The sequence below is a fragment of the Hesperophylax consimilis genome, chromosome 18 (genome assembly GCF_061612785.1).
Source record: "Hesperophylax consimilis isolate HC1 chromosome 18, BYU_Hcon_1.0, whole genome shotgun sequence".
In the NCBI taxonomy this organism is placed as follows: Eukaryota; Metazoa; Arthropoda; class Insecta; order Trichoptera; family Limnephilidae; genus Hesperophylax; species Hesperophylax consimilis.
The window spans coordinates 25229517-25252002 of NC_142853.1; the positions used below are offsets into that span (position 1 = coordinate 25229517).

At 38.5% G+C, this 22486-nt stretch overlaps 1 protein-coding gene across 1 annotated transcript; it reads right to left on the reverse strand.

Annotated features, from left to right (window-relative positions):
• Nucleotides 1–1702: 1702 nt before the first annotated feature.
• On the reverse strand, nucleotides 1703–21753 carry LOC149415560 (uncharacterized). The gene is made up of 10 exons (XM_089642237.1): nucleotides 21577–21753; nucleotides 7143–7347; nucleotides 6694–6777; nucleotides 6454–6587; nucleotides 5517–5653; nucleotides 5144–5298; nucleotides 4404–4482; nucleotides 3504–3666; nucleotides 2226–2445; nucleotides 1703–1896 (listed from the first exon to the last, which is right to left on the reverse strand). Exons 1-10 carry the CDS (start codon nucleotides 21751–21753, stop codon nucleotides 1703–1705), a joined length of 1548 nt encoding a protein of 515 aa, XP_089498363.1.
• Between the last annotated feature and the right edge of the window lie 733 nt (nucleotides 21754–22486).

Genomic DNA, 22486 nt, shown 5'->3' on the forward strand with positions numbered 1-22486 from the left:
TAACAACGAAATATGAGTTTCCTCGCCAGTATAAAACACATAATCTACTTCAAGCAAATGTTATTATGTCTATTATTGGTAAATAACTAGTAGTTTTGTGAATAGTAAACCTCGCATAGTGTTGATTATTTCATTTTGACAGCTCGTAATGCTCATGTGAACACTGACAGAGTAAAAAGGTATTATCCAACACGACTACCATTTTGACAGGATTGACCGTGCACTGAACACTCAAACAAATGTACAGACAGATAAAATGCAAAACTCAAAACAGGACTTCGCTACTTAATTACCAAATAATGTTAATAAAGGTAGGTGGGGCAAAAGTAATGTCATAATGTGTATGTGCCATAATTTTTGCAAATGGCGTCAAATGTCATTGTGCTTTGACATTTATGTTGTAGACAGATAGAGAATTAGTTAAGAACAAGCAACGGAGTGATACACACCTGAAGAATGCGGAATTATTGTTACTGCTTATTTGACCAATTTCCGGTCCTAACTAATTACCTTACGTATAAACAAAGTTTGTTATTTTATTTAATTAATATGACGCAGCACAGCGATTTCGCTATTATTGAAGAAGTATTTATTTATTGTTTATTACCGCCCTTTTGGGTTTTTACATGGAACAGTAACATTATGTAAGTATAAACAGGGTAAGCATGCATTGTTTTATATTGTTGGGATAGAGGCCCTTGTATTACCTCAGTGTTATTGTATTATTCTAAAGCTCCAAGAGAAGATAGGTTTGCATGAGACAGACATAAAGGAGGAGATTTATTTAGTATCTAAAAGTGCACTATTAAATAAAAATCCTCACATCATGTCTGAATCCGTACCGATGAAAAATATAAATATATCTTAAGATAAAACATATTTTATAAAAATATCCTATCCTATTTTAATAAATCGCATCATAATTATTTAGAAATAGTTTTCAGTATAATAATTGTAGATTGTATTAATAAGTTTAGTTATATAGGGTACTTCAAAAGAGAGTGAATACATTAAAAAAATAACACTGATCCATTTTTAATTGTTCAATTAATTCATTTTTACCGTCTGCCCATTTTGCAATTTGATTGGCATTCTATAGAATGAAGGAGGTGACGACAGATTACGCTATAAGTTCAAAGTGTTTTATATAACTCCATATTGCTCGCCATACAATCCCATACAGACCTGTCACACCTAAAAAGATGAGTGTGGACATGGAGACGATATGCGCTGTGATCTGATAGCCGGGCTATATTTGAAACTACCTATGGCAGGAGAAGGAGTCAGAACAATTTACAGAGTGCCGTAATTACGCTGGTGTCATCTGTCAAAGTGACAGATACCAATAAAAGTGATATTCCGCAGCAGTCCACCAATTAATCTGACCCCCTCTTCTGAGGAAGATTATAGCGTAGTGTGTCAGCCCAACGTATAATATAATATAATATAGTGTAATGTGCCGTGAGGCCTGAAACAATATTTTTATATAAAGATAAAACTGCTCCAATTGAATTGAATGAACAAATTCTCTTTTGAGTTAAAAGTTGAGGGGACAGGATTGGTAAGGCAGTCCAATATGGGCAGTAAGTATAGTTTAACATTCGTTATTAGTTCATTCGGTGTGCAATACCCCTCGGGATCAACTTATAATGAAGACACCAACACACTATTGGTGCTATGAGATGTGATGTGACTCCCTCGTCTACTTGATCCTGCCCTTGTGCTGCACGTAGGACTCGAACATCTCCTCACCCCCGGAGAAGGAGGTGGCGCGTCGCAGCCTGCGCCATGCGGCCGCCAGTGCGCCGCCCAGCAGCGCCAGAACCACGCAGCCCGTGGCCACGATGGTGGTGAACATGGACGAGCGCATGCATGTCTGGTTGGGATCGGGGGTCGCTGAAATTTCAAACACATTCATATAAGTCAATCTTCTCCCTTGATCATCAAACTCACTACAAACAAGCTATTGTAAACTGTTATCATAATTTAGTGTATATTAAGCCGCGCCATATCGCCATAGCCAAGTCGCGTGTGAACTGTAACCGTAACACGTTACCAAAAAACAAGGTTCGCAAGCGACTCGCGATGAGCCAATATCTGTATAACAGCCATAGCGTACATACTAATGCCTGGTTACTGTGTTTGCAGTGGTAACGATTACAGCTCGCAGATGAGTATGCGGCTTTATAAGTGGAGTGAAGTGAAGTATAGAGAAGTGTACTCACTACGAGTGTTGTTCCTGGCGTAATCTTCCTCGTCCTCCCCCTCTTGCAGCACCCGCAGGGACTGGAACAGGTTGATGTTCTCGGAGAGTGCGGGGGCCACTCCCCCCTGCACACCTCCTTCTCCCTCAGCCCTCTCCACACCCACGGCCCCCTCCAGGGCATTGCTCTCGATGGCCCTCTTGCGCACGCTCTTCACATTCCTCCAGTGGCACGGCTGCGTCTGAATAACAGATATTTCATTATTAGAAAGGAGATATTTACTGTTATTTATTTTTATGTTACTGGCATCAGCAGGTTTCCCTTATGTAAACATTATATTTTGTTAGGACTATAAATGAAGATCTGCAGATCCGCCCAAAAAAGTTAACAAACACACCATTAGAGGTATGTGGGGGAATTACAAAAAAAAACATGTTTTCAAAGTCAAGTGAAGTATCGTTCACTATGTTTTAATTTGTTCTGAATCGAATGAGACCTCTCCCAAATAGATAGAATTAATATTTGATGACATAAGCCAGGTTTTTAGTGAATAAACATAAAAAGTAAAGAAAATAACATGGGTTAACCCCCCAGAGGGTTGTTTTATGACTTTGTTTTGGCCGGACACTGCAGAACTTAATTTCTCCCACCAAGAAGAAAATATGAGTAATTTTCTTGAATATATGATTTTTTCATTTATTTTGTGCATTTTGATATTATCTTAACTGTACTATTTAAGAATCCTGCCTCTTTTAGCTAAACATTTTGGGCTAATGACATCTCTGAAAACTAGTAGTAGGGCCTCGCTTGCCGTTTGTCTGTGATGACACGGCAACGGCACAAAAAAAAGCATAAAACGTACATTCTTTATCACAATATGTAATGATAGACCGGTCGGTGGCCGAGATGACATCGCGTTTGGGACCCACTCAAGCGTAGTGTGTTCAATTCCTCGGCTGGCTAAGTCCTCCATCACAACACAAGCAACATTTTCAGCTTACTGTGGTGGTAGTAGGAGATTTTCAAATATTGTCAGGTTATTCGTAACCTGGGAATGTTTGACATTCTTTTTAAAAAAATCTCTGTACATATGTCTGCTTCCCCCAAAGGAGAAAGGCAATCATTATCATACATCTTCCTCATTTGTACTGAAGAAATGAGATGCTGTGTGCCGTTGACATCGCCTAATTTAACACCAGCCATTGGATTTCTAAAAAAGGTATCAAAACCAAAATTTTGCATTATGCTTAATAAGGTAAGTATCTCTGCAGAAGTACTCTTGTAGAAAGTGTTACTAACTGGACAGCGCCCGTGGCACATCCGCACGTCGCACTCGATGTAAAGTGCCGGGGAGCCAGTGAAGCGGAATGTCTTGAGGTACGCGAACACTTGCGTCTCAAACACGCCGCTCTCCGACCACGAGCCGCGGAAGCGCGAGATCAACTTGTCATCCACCGGGCATCTGAGGGAAACAACACAAATGATAACATTAACACAAAGAATAAAGAAAAACACAAGATGCGATCAGGGCATGTTTCGCAACCCCAAATTCATGGATGTCTGGCAAGTGTAAGAGAGACAATAATGGGATTGTATTTGGCCACGCCCAAAAAACGACTCATGCTTTTAGCATCATCTGACATAGCCATAAAGCTGAATCATTGTTTTGAGATAATTGGAATCAAACGTTTTGTTTGTAGTTGTGAACACAGAAGTGGAAATGGTTTAGAAACACAACCTTTGTTGAATTTATCATCATTTTATTACAAAACAGTTCATTAAAAAAGCATGAATGCATTTTTTCTACTGCAAAATTTATGTTACTTAAGTTGTTACTTTTACTTGCACAGTAAGTTTTTTTACGGAATCTGTAGGTCAATGTGTCTAGGAGTGACAAATGTACCAATCCATCCCTCCCACTGCTGCGGTACATGGTGATTGGTCGAGAGAGTCCGGCTGGAGAGGTCAAAAGGTCTCCCTCAACCGCCGCCAAGACCTAGACAAACCTAACCCCATGAACCCTGGTACCCCTGTTAAGTCACCAAACGTAAACCACTTGGGGTGACCTATGACAAGGGTGTTGGTTATCCAATAAATAGTTTCTGGGGCGGCGGTGCCCATACCCGCCTCCCAAATTGAAACTGATGATTATGTTAATATCAAAAATAGAAATTTTAAAAACTGATGAGTTATATTTACCCAAATTCATCTATCAGTTGTATCTTTTTAGTCCCTCCATTGTGTGCGTAGCAATCGTTCACCACAATGTCAAATCCATCTGGAATGTTAACATAACTATTTTAAAATGAGAAACAATAAGATTTTTTAGAAACATGATTTAATCTGGGATTTGAAATGAAAAATAAAAATTTCAAACTGTATATAACTGGTGAAAATAAAGAAAAACTAACTGCTGCTTGACATCTATTTCTACGATGACGGAAGATTCTCGTATACCCCGATTTAGTTAGTAATATTTCTATTTTTGAAACTGCTATTTCACTATGGCAATAAAAAAAGAAAACTAGACATGCCTTCCATACTTTTTTTGATCGATTTAAAATTTGAATGGAAACAAATGTCACCACTGACTTAGTACCTTTTGGTTCTAGACCATTTACCACGCGCTCTGCCTCACTCCATCCCATTTGAATTTTCCATGGTGAAAAACAGTTTTGTATTGGAAATTTAAGGCCCGATTGGCCAAATATTTGGATCACGGAACACGTCCACAAGGTGTATCTTATGTTCTTCTTTATTCTATGTATCTTGCAGTCTGACATTAAATAGTGTAAACAGTGATTTATTTAATTTCAGTTTGAATTCAGGTAGTGCCTAATGATAGTGGCGAGTGACTAATCCAGATTTTCAAGGTCATTCATTATGCATGGCCTTAGTGTTGCGGATTTTATATAGTAAGTAGCGTATGTTGTACTAACCGTACTTGCTCCTCATGTAGATGATGAGCGTGAGGGGGTCCCCCACCCTCACGGGGCCCGCCACGCGCGGGCCCGCAGTGCCGTAGCCCGTGCGGATCTCCATGTAGCACTCGGGGGGCTGCAGCGTGAACACCACCGGGTTGCCCGTGGCTACTCTGTGGACATATTCACAATCTAAATGAACATACCATATTAATATCATGGTTTTCTGGATTCATCGCATCACAGATACATAGTGGAGTTATGGCTATTATCACGGTCATCTCCAGATAAGTTTCCACTAAAACACTCAACACAAAAAAGTATCCACAGAGATTTATATGTATTGAGTATGTTTCTCTAGTTATCGACAGGTTAACAGGTAGAGACTTACTCTACGTCCAGGAACGGGAAGGTGACAGTCTTCCAGAAGTCGTATCCGTACTCGCAGGTGACCTTGAAGTGCTCGTCATATTCCTCCTCGATCAACGGGTTGTACTGCACCGTCACTGTGTTCCACATGAAGTTTTTCTGCAATGGTATGTAGTACAATATAATGTGTTAGATAATGCAATATAATTACAATCGGGCCTCACGGAGAGTATAGAAGGGGTCTTGTGAACGAGCTGGGAAGCAAGCTGCAGGGTGAATAATGATGATAATAAATGTTTTACCATCTTCCTTTCTTTTGTTACAAAAATAGATAGTGATATCTATCACCGGGATCTCCCATGCTGAGGATTTCATTTACATATTAAAATTTAATTATAATATGATGTTACTTAAAGAATTATAAACATATTAAATAAAAAATTTTTAGTGCAGATGAGTATTTGTGTTTTAATCTGTATTTGGTGTCGGTATGTTATCTATTTCTGATCTCCCTATGTTGTGTATCCAGATTTTTATTAAGTGCTATAATGTTGCTGAGATTTTTTTAATGAGAGTGGGATTTTGTTGTAGAGTTATAAGAAGCTTTTTGTCCAGATGTTGTATTCATATTGTTGGATATGTTTTGGACCCTGAGATCTAGTGTTTCTACTTTCTTATTTTTTTGTTCTTATTTATTCCAGATCTTCATCCATAGATTCGTTCCATAGAATATATTAAAGAAAAATAATAATATTGTAAGATAGAAAAGAAAAATAATAAAATATATACAAAAAATAATAATAATACAGAAAAAAAGAAAATAAACTTTTGTTAAAACTTTAGACATCTACGACATCAGAAATTGGCTTAGTGGCTTGTGAATGTAATAAACGTGTTAGTTGTTAATTCTTGTGTGAATGATGATATGAATTAAATAAGGAATTGAATAATTTACTAACGGAAGGAGTTTTCCTGGGATCTTCATGGCGGGTGTTCTTGCCCAGAGTACCGCAGCGGTTGAGCTGGATGTAGAATTCGTAGTAGTCTCTGCCGGAGCCATTGATGTACATGCATTCTGGGTCGTATGCGTATCCTGAAACACAAACAGTCAGTCGTCAGTTAGTTAATACTGACTACACCAGGGAGCCAGTAGCTTTGGGAGATGTATCGTGTAACTAATGGCAGTGGCAGTGACTCACCCGCGGAGTAGACCAGCCCGGCAAAGGAGCCGTTGAAGCCAACCCGGATCTTCATGTACTCGTCCTGGCACTCGGCTTCTATATCTGTAATTTAAAAGAGAACATTCAATAGTTTGGTCGATTGCCGGGTGAACAAAAACGTTTGATTGGTAGCTTGACAAATTGCAGTCAAAGATCGATGTTCGTAGCGGGTAATAGATTTACTCCCTTTTTACAACGAGTTATGCTTTGTAAAGAGGTTAGTACTAGAAATCTGGGTTGGTTTCTTTTATTTTTCAAAGCTGGTATATACTTTAAAATCTGGTTACAGATTATGCCAGTTAAATATTATATTAGCAGGTAAATTCATTCACATTTTATCCTTAAAATCGACAACAAAATTTTGATAAAAAATTATTGTAACCATGTTTAATCAAAGTATAATAAATAAAAACCTTGGTAATACTAACGCTGTACTCTGGTGGTGTTGTACCGGAAGCGGCGGTATTCGCGGTCCCAGGATTCTGTGGGCACCCGCCACTCCAGGCCGTGGCTGGCTGCCTCCTGTTCACCGCCCTCCCCCCGCTCACGTTCTCTCTCCCGCTCCCTCTCCCGTTCCCGCGAGCGCAGGGGCGGTACCGCCACGTAGGACGATGAGTCAGACAAGAACACCACCTGGAACACATCATTGCCATTAATTCCACTTGGATTCAATCGGAACACTGCTTTGGCTCACCAAATCTATTTTCAATGCAGTCATACTCAGGGTTGGCTCAGTCACTCGGAGGTTTTAGGTTTTGATCATGCCGGGGTTTCATAAAGGGGTTTTGCAGCTTTCGGTGTATGTCCATTGCTTACCGACCCGTGGGATGACAGGCTAAGTGTTCTCGATATCCGGAGAGCAGAAGTCAGCAGAGTGAAATACCGGGAGAACAACTCTTGAATTCAAAATAAATTCCGCAGCGGGTAGCGTAATAAAATAATAATCGCCTCAGATCAAGGAATACACTGTGTTTTTATTTAACGGCAGAATAGTCAACAAGACCAAAATACCAGAATCACAGAAATGATAAAGGGTATCTAGCAAGCAACGATTATTTTGTTTTCGTTTTTTTTTTTGTTGATAGACATATAAGACACAGCAAGCAAACAATTATGAAAAATCTAAGAGGAGCACAAGAGTTTGAAGATATAAAATATTTAAAATAAACGCCTGTAGTATCTCACTCATGCAATCCTCATAACTTTGGAAATATGTACATTGCAGAATCGTTGGCGCAGAAGTAGGTATCCAATAGCGACTAGGAAATGGAATTTACCCAACATAGCTACCTCAGTAGCTTTAAAGGTGTGTTGATTGCGAAAATCTGACCTGGACACTAAAGGGTCCTGTCTTGGACAATCAGGGCCGGTCCTAAGTAAAACGGCGCCTGGAGCCAGTAAAAATTTGGCTCCCTTTGTAAAAACCAGTTGATGCCTAAGTAGGAGATCACTGTAATTAATTGGACTGTTAGGTGTCAGATATTATTGGCGTCTTGGCAATTCGGTGCCTGGAGCGAAATGCTCCAATTGCACCCGCATAGGGCTAGCCCTGTGGACAATTGAGAGGTAGGTACACTTTAGCCGCTTTAGCGAATTGAAGTGCCAGGGTTCACGCAAATCAAAATGGTTGGGAACTACTTCTACATACGACACAACGAGCGACAATATTGCGTGATATTGGACATTCAACACTTGATCAAACTATTTGATATGAACTTTATTTTTTTATTTTTTATAGTGAATACCTCACAAGAGTCCCAACTGCTCCCGTCTGGAGCCAGTGAGACTATGGCATCCCCGATTGGGGGATGTTGTGAGGCCGAAGGTAAGTGGGGAAGGGAAAGAGGAAGGTGGGGAAGTACCTGGCTATTCAGATCTAGTCACTAAACACGGCTAAAGCCATTTGGAGCAACGTTTCAATTCTGAATGGTGGTCTTACACCAGGGCGATACTGGTAGTATCTTCCACTCTGGAACGTGCCGCAAATATACTATATATTATTTTAATTAATTAATTGTGAAATAACACAAATTAATCAAATAAAATTTATTTGCGCACGCCGGGTTCGAACCCGCGACCTTCGGAATGGCAGTCCAATGCGTTACCACTGGACTATGCCGGTCTATTACTGTAAGTACAGCACATATCTTTAAATAGTATAAAATAAAGTCGCTATCCGCGTCTGTCTGTCTGTTTGTGCGCTTAGATAGATTTTCATTTAGAAAATTTCTTCCGGAAGGTTTATATATACATATATTGTTTTCCAATAAGAGGTGTAATTTTGAATAGCTCGCTATTTCGGTAGATGTTACTTTTGAAGCTGTCATTTTTTGACATTTGACAAGTACTACGCCATTAATAAAAATGGAACGATACACGCTTCAACAACGCATTGAAATTATTAAAATTCACTTTAAAAATGGTGAAAATTTGGCAGAGACGGTTCGTAAAACTCAGTGAGTTTTTTTTTTCATCAAAATTTTTGAGTCGTCGTGAAGCACCTTGTCGGACCGCTATACAGAAATTGGTGTAAAAATTCGAGCTGTTGGGACCATAAATCAGCTATGTTGGGATAACTTAGTGATGTGAAGAATAAAACCCGCGCACGTCGGTCAAGAACAGCCGAGAATATTGCTGCTATAGCCGAAAGTGTTGAAGAAAACCCAGGTTCGTCCATTCCTCGTCGTTCTTTGGAATTAGGCATTCCACAAACGTCATTACACCGTATTTTGCATAAAGATTTGTGTCTTAAGGCTTATAAAGTTCAGTTAACACAAGAACTCAAGGCGGCCGATCATCAACAACGTCGTGTCTTTGCTGATTGGGTCCTTGAAATGCGTGAAAATGATCCGGAATTCCATCGAAAAATCATCTTGAGTGATGAGCCCCATTGCCACCTCGGTGGCTTCGTCAACAAGCAAAATTGTCGCATCTGGGGCTCGGAAAACCCAAGAGTTATTGTTGAGAAGCCTCTCTATCCTCAACGTGTGACTGTTTGGTCCGGTTTATGGTCCGGCGGAGTCATTGGACCTTACTTTTTCGAAAATGAGGCTGGAGCAACAGTTACGGTGAATGGATTTTGCTATCGAGTAATGATTAATGATTGTTTATGGCCGGAATTGGATGGTATTGATCTGGACAACGTTTACTTTCAACAAGACGGCGCTCGTGCCACACAAGCAACGAAACCATTGATCTTTTACGGGAAAAATATCAAAATAACACCTCTTATTGGAAAATCCTGTATAATACACGCATATTATATTTATAGAAAGGAGAGAAAAGTCGATTATTATCATAGAATGCAAAACCACAAAACTTTACTTATAATTATTCACAATCAAGAGCAACGCCGGGTACACTTCAGCTTTATAAAAATTAATTATGAAAAACACATCATAATTCCGAGATTAAGTCGAGATTCAAACCCCGCGACCTCCATATTTGTAGTCGAGAGCCTCACCCCTCCTCGCGCGTATAGGACGTTTCGTAATGGGTAGTATGAACTGATCTAGTATACGATTTAAATTCATCAATCTCCCAGCTTATCACAGGAGAAGTTATGTGTCCTAATTTGATGACATTCAAAAATGTATAATTTTATTGTTCTCATTTTACGAGTGTTATTGTATTCCACAGAAAAGCAATTAATTATTGACCTTACAATGTAGCGTCTTGCAACATACGGCGTATTATTCATGCCTTATCAGTTGATCTAATTTCTTGTTGGCAGAGATACCATCCCATTTCCTTGACAAGTTACGCCACTGGCACTAGCCCCTTCCTCCGGTCTCTGGTATCTGGTCTCTAGGCCTGGCCTCCTCGTGGGGCCACCGAGCACCGAGAGAACCCCTCCACCTGCTGCCATTGTCCCCACCCCCACCTCATAACACAACACCACACCACAGCGATTCTTGCAGACAAAAGGAGAGCTTCACGGTCACTATGCCGCTTTTAGCAGCTTCAATCTTTGTACACTGATATAAAATACTATTATTTATTAAAAAAAATCGTAAAACTATTATTTTTCTGTTAAAAACGGGACTGCAGGCCTTCAACGAATGAATTTATAAAGTTCCTAGCAAAGTATCAGTTAAAAGCGAATATTGTAACATTTCCGTCGTGATATTTACTAGGTAAAGAAGACGTGTTCTCGATATATTCTGTATGACTAACATTTTATCAGGAAAATGCCATGCTATTACTATTTTAACAGGATTTCTGAAGGAAATATGGTATATAACAGAAGCTAGATTAAAATCTTCATATAATTGGATTACCATGGCCACTCCAGGATGCTGGAGAAATTCCGGGAAGCGGTGGTGGTCTCAGGGATTGTCTTTTTATGACCGGAATTCACTCTTTCCATTCCCTAAAAGTACCCTAAGGGGACATAGTTCCTGAGGGAAACACCTCACTCAAGGCCTCCTTAATGGGTTAACTGTTTACTGTACTATACTGATATACCTATAGCACACTTCGGAGAGCGTGCAAAAAGAACGGGCGCATAATTTGAGTGCGGTAGGTTAATTTCCTCAGCGCGATGGCTCGGAACAGATCCGCGAGATTAGGCAAGGAACTTCCCGCCGCTGAAGCTGATGGTCGATAGCGGCAGAGGCCGGAGAAACCACGTGGCTAATAGTGCCATCAACCAGCACCACCACATACCTGACACACTGTCTCGACGCTAATCTGCATACATACTCCTACACCGGCACAAAACACGAGCCACGAGGGTCTACAAAGCTAACAAACTTCAAGACTGCTTGATGGCCTCTCCTGTCTGAGGTTGGATATTGCAGATTAATCTTTACACTGCAAGCTGCAGTTTGAAACAACTAGGTACCTACTTACCTCGTATCCGCCAGGAAGGTTATCGGAGCTATGAAGTATGGTTAATTTTTTTCGTAAAATTATTAATTATCGTATATTTCAATTTGGAAGGCGGGTATGTTAACACCCTTGCCATAGGTCACCCCAAGTGGCTTGCTGACCAGGTCTGCTAAAACCTGGTCCGCCATCAACAGGTCAAGGTGCTCGCATTGCCGCTGTGACCACATGATGCACAGATGGGGCCTTAAAGTGTCGGCGATGTGTGAATGTGGTGCGGTGCAGACCACAGAACATGTGGTCGACGAATGCCCGCTCCATTCATTCCCCGGCGGGATTGATGAGGTTCACTTGGCGACACCTGAGGCCCTAGAACGGCTCGTAGACCAAGATGTCCCCCTCTGACCCTCCACCATACGAAAGAAGAGGAAAATGTAGCTTGTAAGTAGAAGAGTGCCCGGATTCATGGGGTGAGGTTTCTCTAGGTCTTGCAGCAGATGCATTTGCCCACCTTCTGCGTGGCGGGCCGGATCGGGAGAGACTGGTTGAGGGAGACCTTTTGACTTCTCCAGCAGGACTCTCTAAACCCATCAGCTTGAACCGCAGTGGGAGGGATGGATTCCGTCACTCCTAGATACATTGATCCGAGATTTCTACCCACCCCTCGTACCTTTTCCTTCTCAGAACTACCTCTCCTTCCTTTCCGTAAAGAGATCACACACAGCATCCCCAAAGATATTGAAGTGATTTTATATCTAAGCTAGTACAATTTATAACAAAAGAGCTCCACGGAACTCTTGCTACTTGCTAGTCAAAGAGTGTTGAAATGGTTCATCAGCAATAATGGTACCTAGCGGTTCTCCAATGACTAAATAAAGAATTCTCCGACTGTTATAATAAATAATAGTTGAGGAAAACACGTCAACGGAAGACGCCGGAAATTACCTTATCCCATCTCCTCCTTTATTCAACTTTTCTAATATAACCGCTACCTGAAATTAATCTGTTTTACACGACGTAAAATGTAAACATATAATTCGACAAAATTTTACTCACGTTTTGTCACGGAAATGAATAATTTAGTACGTATTACGACTGTAATATAACAGTTAACAGTAGAGTTGTGTATATTATTCTCACCATTATAATTCCCTTGGAACTTGGAACACGTTTGTTAAAACACATGACAGCCCGTTACCCCAATTTAAATCTGAAATTATTCCCGAGATACCAATCAAACAAAATTAAAGCATATTTTACATAGAATTAGTTTATTATTTTTGACTAATTAGACATTATATCGACTACCGAGTGACTCTAGTGACGTTCAGGCCCGGATTCAGTTGGGGATAATCCAGATTTAAAGAGGAATAGCAATAAATGAATGACCATACGCTGGCGCAATTGGAGCAGACCGCTCCGGGCGCTGACTTATCAAGGCGCTGATAATACCTAACACCTGAAGCTGCGTATAAAAACGCTAGCCAAACTGCCGAGCTGAACCACGACTTATGCAAAAGGAACGAAGCGACTGCAGTTGGTGTGAAACGCCGATTGCGGTTGCTTCGTTCCTTTACCGCAATTAGTGGATCGGCTCGCGCGTTTTTTTTTATGTCCATACGCAGCATTATATAGCGCCCTTGAAGTTTTTACTAGCGCTGGGCGCCGTTTCACCCAGGACCGGCCATGACAATGCTATCAATTTTATATTCTTAATTTGCATATTCTAGTGATTTTTCATTCTATTTCGACATAATATATTATTGTTGTTATTTCTGTTATTATTACATTAAACACTTACATTAAAGAACTAATTTAATTTATTAAGACTTCTTTAATGTAAAAGTCCCAAGGGCGTAAATAAAGGAAAAAAAGAATTCATTCGATATTTGCAAATATAGTTCTGTAAATATTTTTTAATTTGAAAATATGAGAAAACTTACTACTTTCCTCGACACTTTTGTTGCAGGAGTACTGCAAATGTGTACCCACATTCGTACGATTGTAAATACTGAAAATAATCATTTATCGGGCACTTCTAAAATGCACCAAATTTGCATAATTTTACATTTCAAATTATTTTTTATTAATTTTAAATTAATAAAAAATGTACAAGTCCAAGCTCAACATTTGTAGATAAATATATTTGTTGCAGATCAAACTTCTTCATTCTGATGTAATTCTACATAAAATACACGCATGGGTTTTCATCGATTTAAGACTAAGACACATTACTCTATACGTATCAACGCTTATTTGGGAGTGGCCTATACAGATTATATGTTGAGGTGTCACCAATCTTCCTCTCCCTACGGCAGGAGAGGGGATCAGATCAATTGGGGAACTGCCGCGGAAACTGATTTTATTTGTACAGGATCTGTCACCTTGACAGTTGCGACAGACGACAGCCGCATGATCACGGCGCTTCGTAAATTGATCTGACCCGCAAAGGGGGTCGCATTCTTTTAAATATCGCCTGGCTTGGCTAATGGCATATCATCGTCGCCACGCCCACACTTATAACGTATCATCTGTCAGGTGTGACAGGTCTGTATGTGACAGTTGCGACAGACGACAGCCGCATGATCACGGCGCTTCGTAAATTGATCTGACCCGCAAAGGGGGTCGCATTCTTTTAAATATCGCCTGGCTTGGCTAATGGCATATAATCGTCGCCACGCCCACACTTATAACGTATCATCTGTCAGGTGTGACAGGTCTGTATGTGACAGTTGCGACAGACGACAGCCGCATGATCACGGCGCTTCGTAAATTGATCTGACCCGCAAAGGGGGTCGCATTCTTTTAAATATCGCCTGGCTTGGCTAATGGCATATCATCGTCGCCACGCCCACACTTATAACGTATCATCTGTCAGGTGTGACAGGTCTGTATGTGACAGTTGCGACAGACGACAGCCGCATGATCACGGCGCTTCGTAAATTGATCTGACCCGCAAAGGGGGTCGCATTCTTTTAAATATCGCCTGGCTTGGCTAATGGCATATCATCGTCGCCACGCCCACACTTATAACGTATCATCTGTCAGGTGTGACAGGTCTGTATGGTTTGTATGGCAAGCGATATGGTGTTATATAAAACGCTTTGATGCTTAAACATAATATTTTTCAAGACCCGTTGCCTTTACGAAATTAAGAGCCCTGTACTCCTTTAGCCCTATAGTATATTATTAAATTATAATACGTATCCGATTACTAAAACAATATAAAGATCGCTCCGACGAGATGGAATACTTTCTGCCTTTAGTTTTCCCACACTATTCGCGTACAATAAAACACACACCGGGTATAACTGCCTTATACCCGGTGGAAAAACACGGATAATGTTCAGTATAATTATAATCTCTGGTTCCGACAGCAAAACTACCTCCCAGAAGTATGATGACTCTTGACCCGGCATACGACTATTAATATCTTTACCGTTTTACAAATTTTCACAGAGTTTTAAAACTTTATTAAATGCGTTTTTTTTCTATTGAGAAATGAGTACTACAATCTTAATACAGGGTTTTCCAATAAGAGGTGTTATTTTGAATAGCCCTCTACTTCGGTAGATGTTACTTTTAAAGCTGTCATTTTTTGACATTTGACAAGTAGAAACTACGCCATTAATAAAAATGGAACGAGTTTTTCTGATCGTGTCTTTGCTGATTGGGTCCTTGAAATGCGTGAAAATGATCCGGAATTCCATCGAAAAATCATCTTGAGTGATGAGGCCCATTTCCACCTCGGTTGCTTCGTCAACAAGCAAAATTGTCGCATATGGGGCTCGGAAAACCCAAGAGTTATCGTTGAAAAGCCTCTCTATCCTCAACGTGTGACTCTTTGGTGCGGTTTATGGTCCGGCGGAGTCATTGGACCTTAATTTTTCGAAAATGAGGCTGGAGCAACAGTTACGGTGAATGGATTGCACTATAGAGAGATGATTAATGTTTTTTTATGGCCGGAATTGGATGGTATTGATCTGGACAATGTTTGATTTCAACAAGACGGCCCTACGTGCCACACAACCAACGAAACCATTGATCTTTTACGGGAAATGTTTATTTGAATATCAAAATAACACCTCATATAGGAAAACCCGTGTATATAAAAATCACGTGACATTGTGTTCGTAACCGCCCAAGCGATTTCAATGAAATTTTGTGATTATGTATGGTTGGTTCCAGCTTGAAATATATTTAGGGTGAATTGCCTAATACAAAAAAAAAATATATAGGATAGTTTTGGACCCGATAGGTGGCGCTGTTGTCGAAATATTTTTTTCAGATTTCTCATCCAAAAATAATGTAATTTTCAACAGTAACAATGTGGATTTCAAAAAAGTAATAATAATACTATTTTGATAATTTGTATAGCGCCGTTTTTGTGCAAAATAACCTCAAGGGCGCTGTAACTAGATAAAGTGAATGACAGAAATGTAGGAGACAGGAATTGAACCCGCACCTTCCGATGTCCGGTCAGATGCTCTGGACCACTGAGCCACGTCGGCTTATTTCCAGCTAGTATTTTATAAAACATATGTGCTTGCAGGTACTGAAGTGGTCGAGAACCCTGTGGGTTGGCTGTTAATTTATTATTATTGATTTTTCTAAACTATTTTTTATTTTATTTATTTATTTGTTTCTACACTACTTCACATGCTTAGTGACCAAGTGTATGGAATTTATATTTGGGATATATGGCTCCTGTTAAAAAAGCTTTGGGCCATAAGGAAGATTTAAATATAATCAACCATCTAGGTTAAGGACGGGTTGTTTCACAGGATTGTTCATTTTTAAATTTATTTTTGGTGAAACCGCACAAGAGTTCCAACTGCTACCAACCATCTAGAACCAGTGAGACTATGCCATCCCTAATTGGAGTATCTTACTATATATTATTTTTAAAAAGTAAATTGTGAAATAACACAAATTGATCAAATAAAATAACTTACAAAAGCCAAAATTTGAACCCGTGAGCCTTACCCCTCGACCACGTAGGCCGTCCAACATCTTTCAAAGTTTTTTTTCAAGTTCTGTTATTGTTCCAGTTCTGTAAAGCAATTGGCCAATAATTATACAAGGTGGAGCAAAAGTAATCACGCTATTGGAAAACGCTATAACTTTTGCAAATGGCGCCTAATGTCAATTCGATTTTCACATTTGTGAAGTGAAAAACAAGCGCAGAATACAAATCAACAAGACATAAATCGGTTTACTCCGCAAGAACGCGGAATAACAAGCAGTACCAAAGTTTATCATAAAATATATATATATATACATCAAAAGAACATCGCGTGATTACTTTTGCCCCATCCTGTATAAAACAAATTGAATAGAACTTTCACAGAACTTGAAAATTAAATTACAAATTTTGTAAAACAACTGGTTCTAAGTACTGATACCCTTTTTATTTTCAGAGAACTTTCAACACAAATTTTATTAATTATCTATTGATAATTGTACCGACTGATTGAATGATTGAGGAGTATCTTTAAAATGCTTTGAAACAGTTATTTCAGTTAGTTTTTTGTCGTGTTTCTGGAGCCAGATATTTTTTCCGGAAAATTTTGAAGACAAATCGTGCGTAACCTATAAGTTCAAAATGTATTATGGAATTCGAATGAACTTCGTCGAACGAGGAGGACTAGACGAAGTGGACTACGATTATTTTGCAAAATAATTTTTCGTTGTGGTTAAATAACCTTGCAATATAAGTATGAATAAAAAAATATATTTTGATATGAAGTTAAATTAAAGAGAAAATTTTTTAAAAAGTCTATCCCGTAAAAAACAAAGTTTTTTTACTATAATTTTAAAAAATTGGTTTGATTGAATAAAATGAATGAATCGCGCTATCACTTACGCTAAATCCTAATCGGATGGTACAGAGATTTATTTCGTATATTAACTGATGTAATTGTTTGTAATTTCATCCAATTTCGAAGAAATGGGTGAGTGTGCATGAGTGCCACCAAAAGTTGATAGAATGCATTGTCATCGACAATGAGTGAAAAATGTTATGTCTTAAAAAACATTCTTCATATATCTATCATGCTATGTATATAAAAAGTGAGTATAAAAATAAAAACTCTCAAAAATATATTTCGATTAAAAATAGGCATTTATTACTCAATCGCCAAATAAAAGTACATCACAGTTCATACATTTAAAATTGCTTTCCTGAAAAATTGTTGTTTTTCACTTCTACCCTTTATGCTTAGAATGAAAAATATATATTTACAAATAAAATTAATAAATCGTCATTTAAAAAGGATTAAAACCTTGAGACACAAAAACTCCCTGTGATCCGTCGGCGGGTTTTGACAACACTTAAGACGCTACACTACAAGTTGCATATGTATTCACACACATGTCACAAGTTATTTCAAAAGAATTTATATTGTTTGCAAATAATTTTATATTTGTTTTTGTACCGACCCGAGTGGGTTTGTACCTTATTTTAAACCGACAAAACCGAGGTACGAATGATGTCACGCGTACCCCATCAGATTTCGATCGTTTTGGCGGGCTCTGAAAAATTCTTAATTTGAAAATTAATTAATCTATGAAATCTGAATTTATAAATAAATTAAAAAATTAAAAGGTGAACACATTCATAATGAAAAAAATTGACTGGAATTCCTAATCGTAATCAATTATTTAATCATACTAATTTAGGTTGTTGGTACATTTTAATTTTTAACTTTTTAATTTCAATATTGGAACTATTTATCATAAGTGATAAAATAGGTACCAAAATTACTTTTATGAATTAATAATTCCATTTTCAAAATGCGTATTTGTTTTTGTCTAAATGCTTGGCAAATGCTTAGATAAAAAGGGAGAAGAGCTATTCCAAATTTAAAAACAAACTACTAGTATATTTTTACACAACACCTGATTGATATTTTACCTACGAGAATCAGATATATTCTTTCACTATCCTATTACTATTTTGCGTATACTTTTTACTGATTCTTCTACTGTCCAAAATTTGTAATATTTTAGATAATACTTGCTGGAAAGTTATAGTAACTATATTTAACTAGAAGTAAATAGACTAGCTCCCCAGTTAGACCCGAGAATACTTTTGTTCTAACTGGGTAATTAAATTAGTAAACAAGAATATTATATAGCATATTATTAATATTTGTACCTTTCTTTAAATTTCAAATACAAAGTATACGTTACCGAGACAACGCGCGTGCATGGTTTTACTGAACTAGGTCCAGTTTAGCGGCCTATTCACTCACATATTTTTTGATTAGCTATCCTTTTCATAAAAGATGACCTTTTTGTTCGATTAGTATAACGTCTATATAACGTATAACGTCTCTTGTATTTTTATAATATCGCTAGCTGACGTGTACCCGGCGTTAATCGACTTTTCGCTATTTTCAAAAAAATATAATATCCATGTATTAAACCTTCCGGAAGAAAATTTCTAAATGATAGTGAAAACCCTATTAAACTCCGTTGCATAGTTTAGAAGAACTAAGCGTACAAACAGACGGATGTGGATAGTTACATTGTTTTATATTATTTAGAGATACCGATGTTCTGTCATGATAACGAATTTACTAAAATTTAATCAGGGAACCGCTTGTAATCCCGTTTTTAGTTCATTACGTTAACGTTCCAGACTATTCCCAAACATTACACAACATTCCAGAATGTTCCAGGATGTTCTTGAATGGTGCGGAATGCTCTCTAAAACTCTCGAATGTTCTGGACTATTCTAGAAATTTCGGAGGAATTTCAGAGGGTGAAACTTCCAGACTTTATATCTTCAAAAGCACGCCCTTCAGGTAAAAACGGGAACCTTCTTCATGGATGGGGGATAGAGGGCTACCACACCATATACCTCCCTTGATCGTACCGGGACTAGTTTCTGAGTTTTAGCGGCACGCACATTGTACACTTACTTTTATAATATATATTGATTATATAGATGTCGTAATTTTTCATGTTTATTATCATTCGATAGGTAATTTTTTTCTTTTGAAAGGCAATTATTCTGAGACAAATATATAATTTTATAAATACTTTCAGCTATCACGACATACACGAAATACACGACATATTATAGTATATTTTCGCCGTCACATTGATCCTAGCTTTTCTTGCGCGAATCTACTTAGCACACAGTGTATCTACTCAGCTAAGTACCTCAGCACTAGTGCTACTATTTGATTCCACTTGGAGACAATGGGAGTGGGGAGTGAACAGGTAATGTGGGATCGTTTCCCACATTAGCGGGAGATGACACATGCGCTAACTGGTAATTGCCAACTGCCAAACTGTAAAGTCAGTAATGTGTAATGACTGACTAATAACCGCTTGACTCGAACTATTACGATAATTGCCCAACTGACGTAGACCATGCTGTATGACAGCCAATGATCTCACAGCGCTCAGTGGCGGTGAGAGATATCATCTGCACCTATCTCCCTTACCCTGTTAAGGGAGGGATATACTACGCAACATGTGCATTCAAATTTCCCAAGGCCAACGTGCATACTTGTCCTAAGCACACAACCCATATATATGAATCGTAATATCGCGATATTTCATGGAATTGAAGTTATAAATCACTTCGTTACAAAACTAAATCTATAATTTGTTTATCACTCGTTTTAACAACAAATGTCAGTTAACACTAAATGCCAAAAACAAACTTAAGGCGATGCCATACGTAGTAATGCAATATCATGTATTTTTGGTTTGAAAATTTGGTCGCCTAGAAATATTTCAGAAATGCTTTAATTAAATACTGCGACTAGAATACATCTTGGCATTTGAAATAATCGAGTATTTTTTAGATAAGTCTTTTTATAAGCCCAGAAAAAATAATGTAAAGGCCTATGAAAACTGCTTTAAAGTTCAAAATCTCCTACTTACGTACCCATTTTCGGTTATGGTTTTATTCTATAATGTGGCAAATTAAGTTATTTATAAAATGATCGAAAACAAAATTAAATATTTATGCCTGAACATTCACAAAATAAAATAAAAGGCACTTTTTGGCCATGTTTTTTTCTTGCATTAATCAAAACAGGCGGATGGTGTTAAGCGGGAATTTAAACCTTATCGCCATCTACGTAAGGGTTGTTATTGATAGCGGTTCAATTTAAAATATTACACGACTTAGTGCATCGCCTTAAACGTAATCAGGTGGTTGGAAAGCCTTCCACCAACGCCATCTTTCTTTCACACGCGCATCCTTCACCGCACCGATCTGGACAGCGCAGACCGGCGTTGGGTGGGAAGCGTAGGATTTCGTTGCGTGTGACTAGTGTGTTTCTAAAGCATCTATTTTCATATAAAATGTATGTCCAGATATCTTAATACGTTGTGTACATTATGTACGTGAGCCCAGTGTGTTCTTACTTTTAGCTAGGTGCTATAAGCCGTGGACCTCCGAAGACACAATATAAAAGAAAATGGATAGGGGTGGTTCGTGGTTCCTACCTGATCGTGGCTGGTACTCTCCTCGGAGAGTGCTTCTCTGGTTTCGTTCTGAAAATGATAATTAATTCCTTGAAAACATATTTTTGTCAAATTTTATTAAAAATATTACATAACTGAACGATGGTTTTTTATGAAAGATATGATGATACTTTTTATGGACCTTCAGAAAATGCTGGAAATGAATGTCAAAACACTTATCAATATTTAAAAAAAGTTCTTCATAATTACACTACTCCAGGAAGCGATCAAGATTAGATTGAAGAATATTCCAATCATTGACGGAGGTAATTGTTTGGTAGATCTTAAGATCAGCGGCAAACATTAAAACTAATACATGTCCCAGTCACCCCGTGGAACTCCACCGAAAGCCTCAAATTACTTAGAAATGTAATCTAAGATTTTTACTGATATTTATATTGTTGACAAGTAATTTTTAAAACTCCACATAATAAACCGATGTTTAAAATATTTTCTCTCCATAAATTATAATATTTATCTTGAGTAGAAATGTACTTTAAAAATACTTTATTTCAGAGTTAATGTGTATGTTTCGCAAACCTTGGGGTCCCCATCTAAGAGAAGCTCTCCGTCCCCGGAGCCCGGATCCAGAGCCAGGTCGGCCCCGGGAAGGGGGCCCAGGGGAACCAGGGGGTCCAGGGGGACCAGGGAGCCCGGGAGCTCCTCGGGCTGCAGGGGGGCGCGCGCCGGCCGCCCCACGCTTGTGGAAGATGCCATGCTCACTATACTCAGCTCGGTGGATATTTCGACCTCGCTCACAACAGGCTGGAAAATATTAATTAATTAAATATAATAATTAGGTGAAGCTGTACTACGCAATCATTGTTCGATCTATATTGTAATATGGTTTTTATTATTGGCGGGGGAGGAATATAAAATAATAATATTTTAAATCTACTTATACGTTTTTTGGTCCACATGAACATATGTTTTTGGACATAATAATGTGTTTTTTGACATAATAATGTGTTTTTTGGTCTGCATGAACATATGTTTTTTGACATAATAATATGTTTTTTGGTCTGCATGAACGTATGTTTTTTGACATAATAATATGTTTTTTGGTCTGCATGAACCAAAGATATTAGAAGAACGAGATATGCTATGTTGGCCGCCGGACCGTAGCCGGAGTACTACCTAATTAGGGTACTTTGAACGGTATCGGGACGTGTACGCACAGAAATCTGTTCTATGTATTAGTGCGGATACCTTAGCGCAAGCGAAGGTGTGCAGTAGTATTGGTGAACAAAACCGGCGACACTCGGCAAAACAATTCCACTCAGTACGAACTGCGCATAGCACATCTCGTTCTTCTAATATCTTTGGCATGAACATATGTTTTTTGACATAATAATATGTTTTTTGGTCTGCATGAACATATGTTTTTGACATAATAATATGTTTTTTGGTCTGCATGAACATTTTTTTTGACATAATAATATGTTTTTTG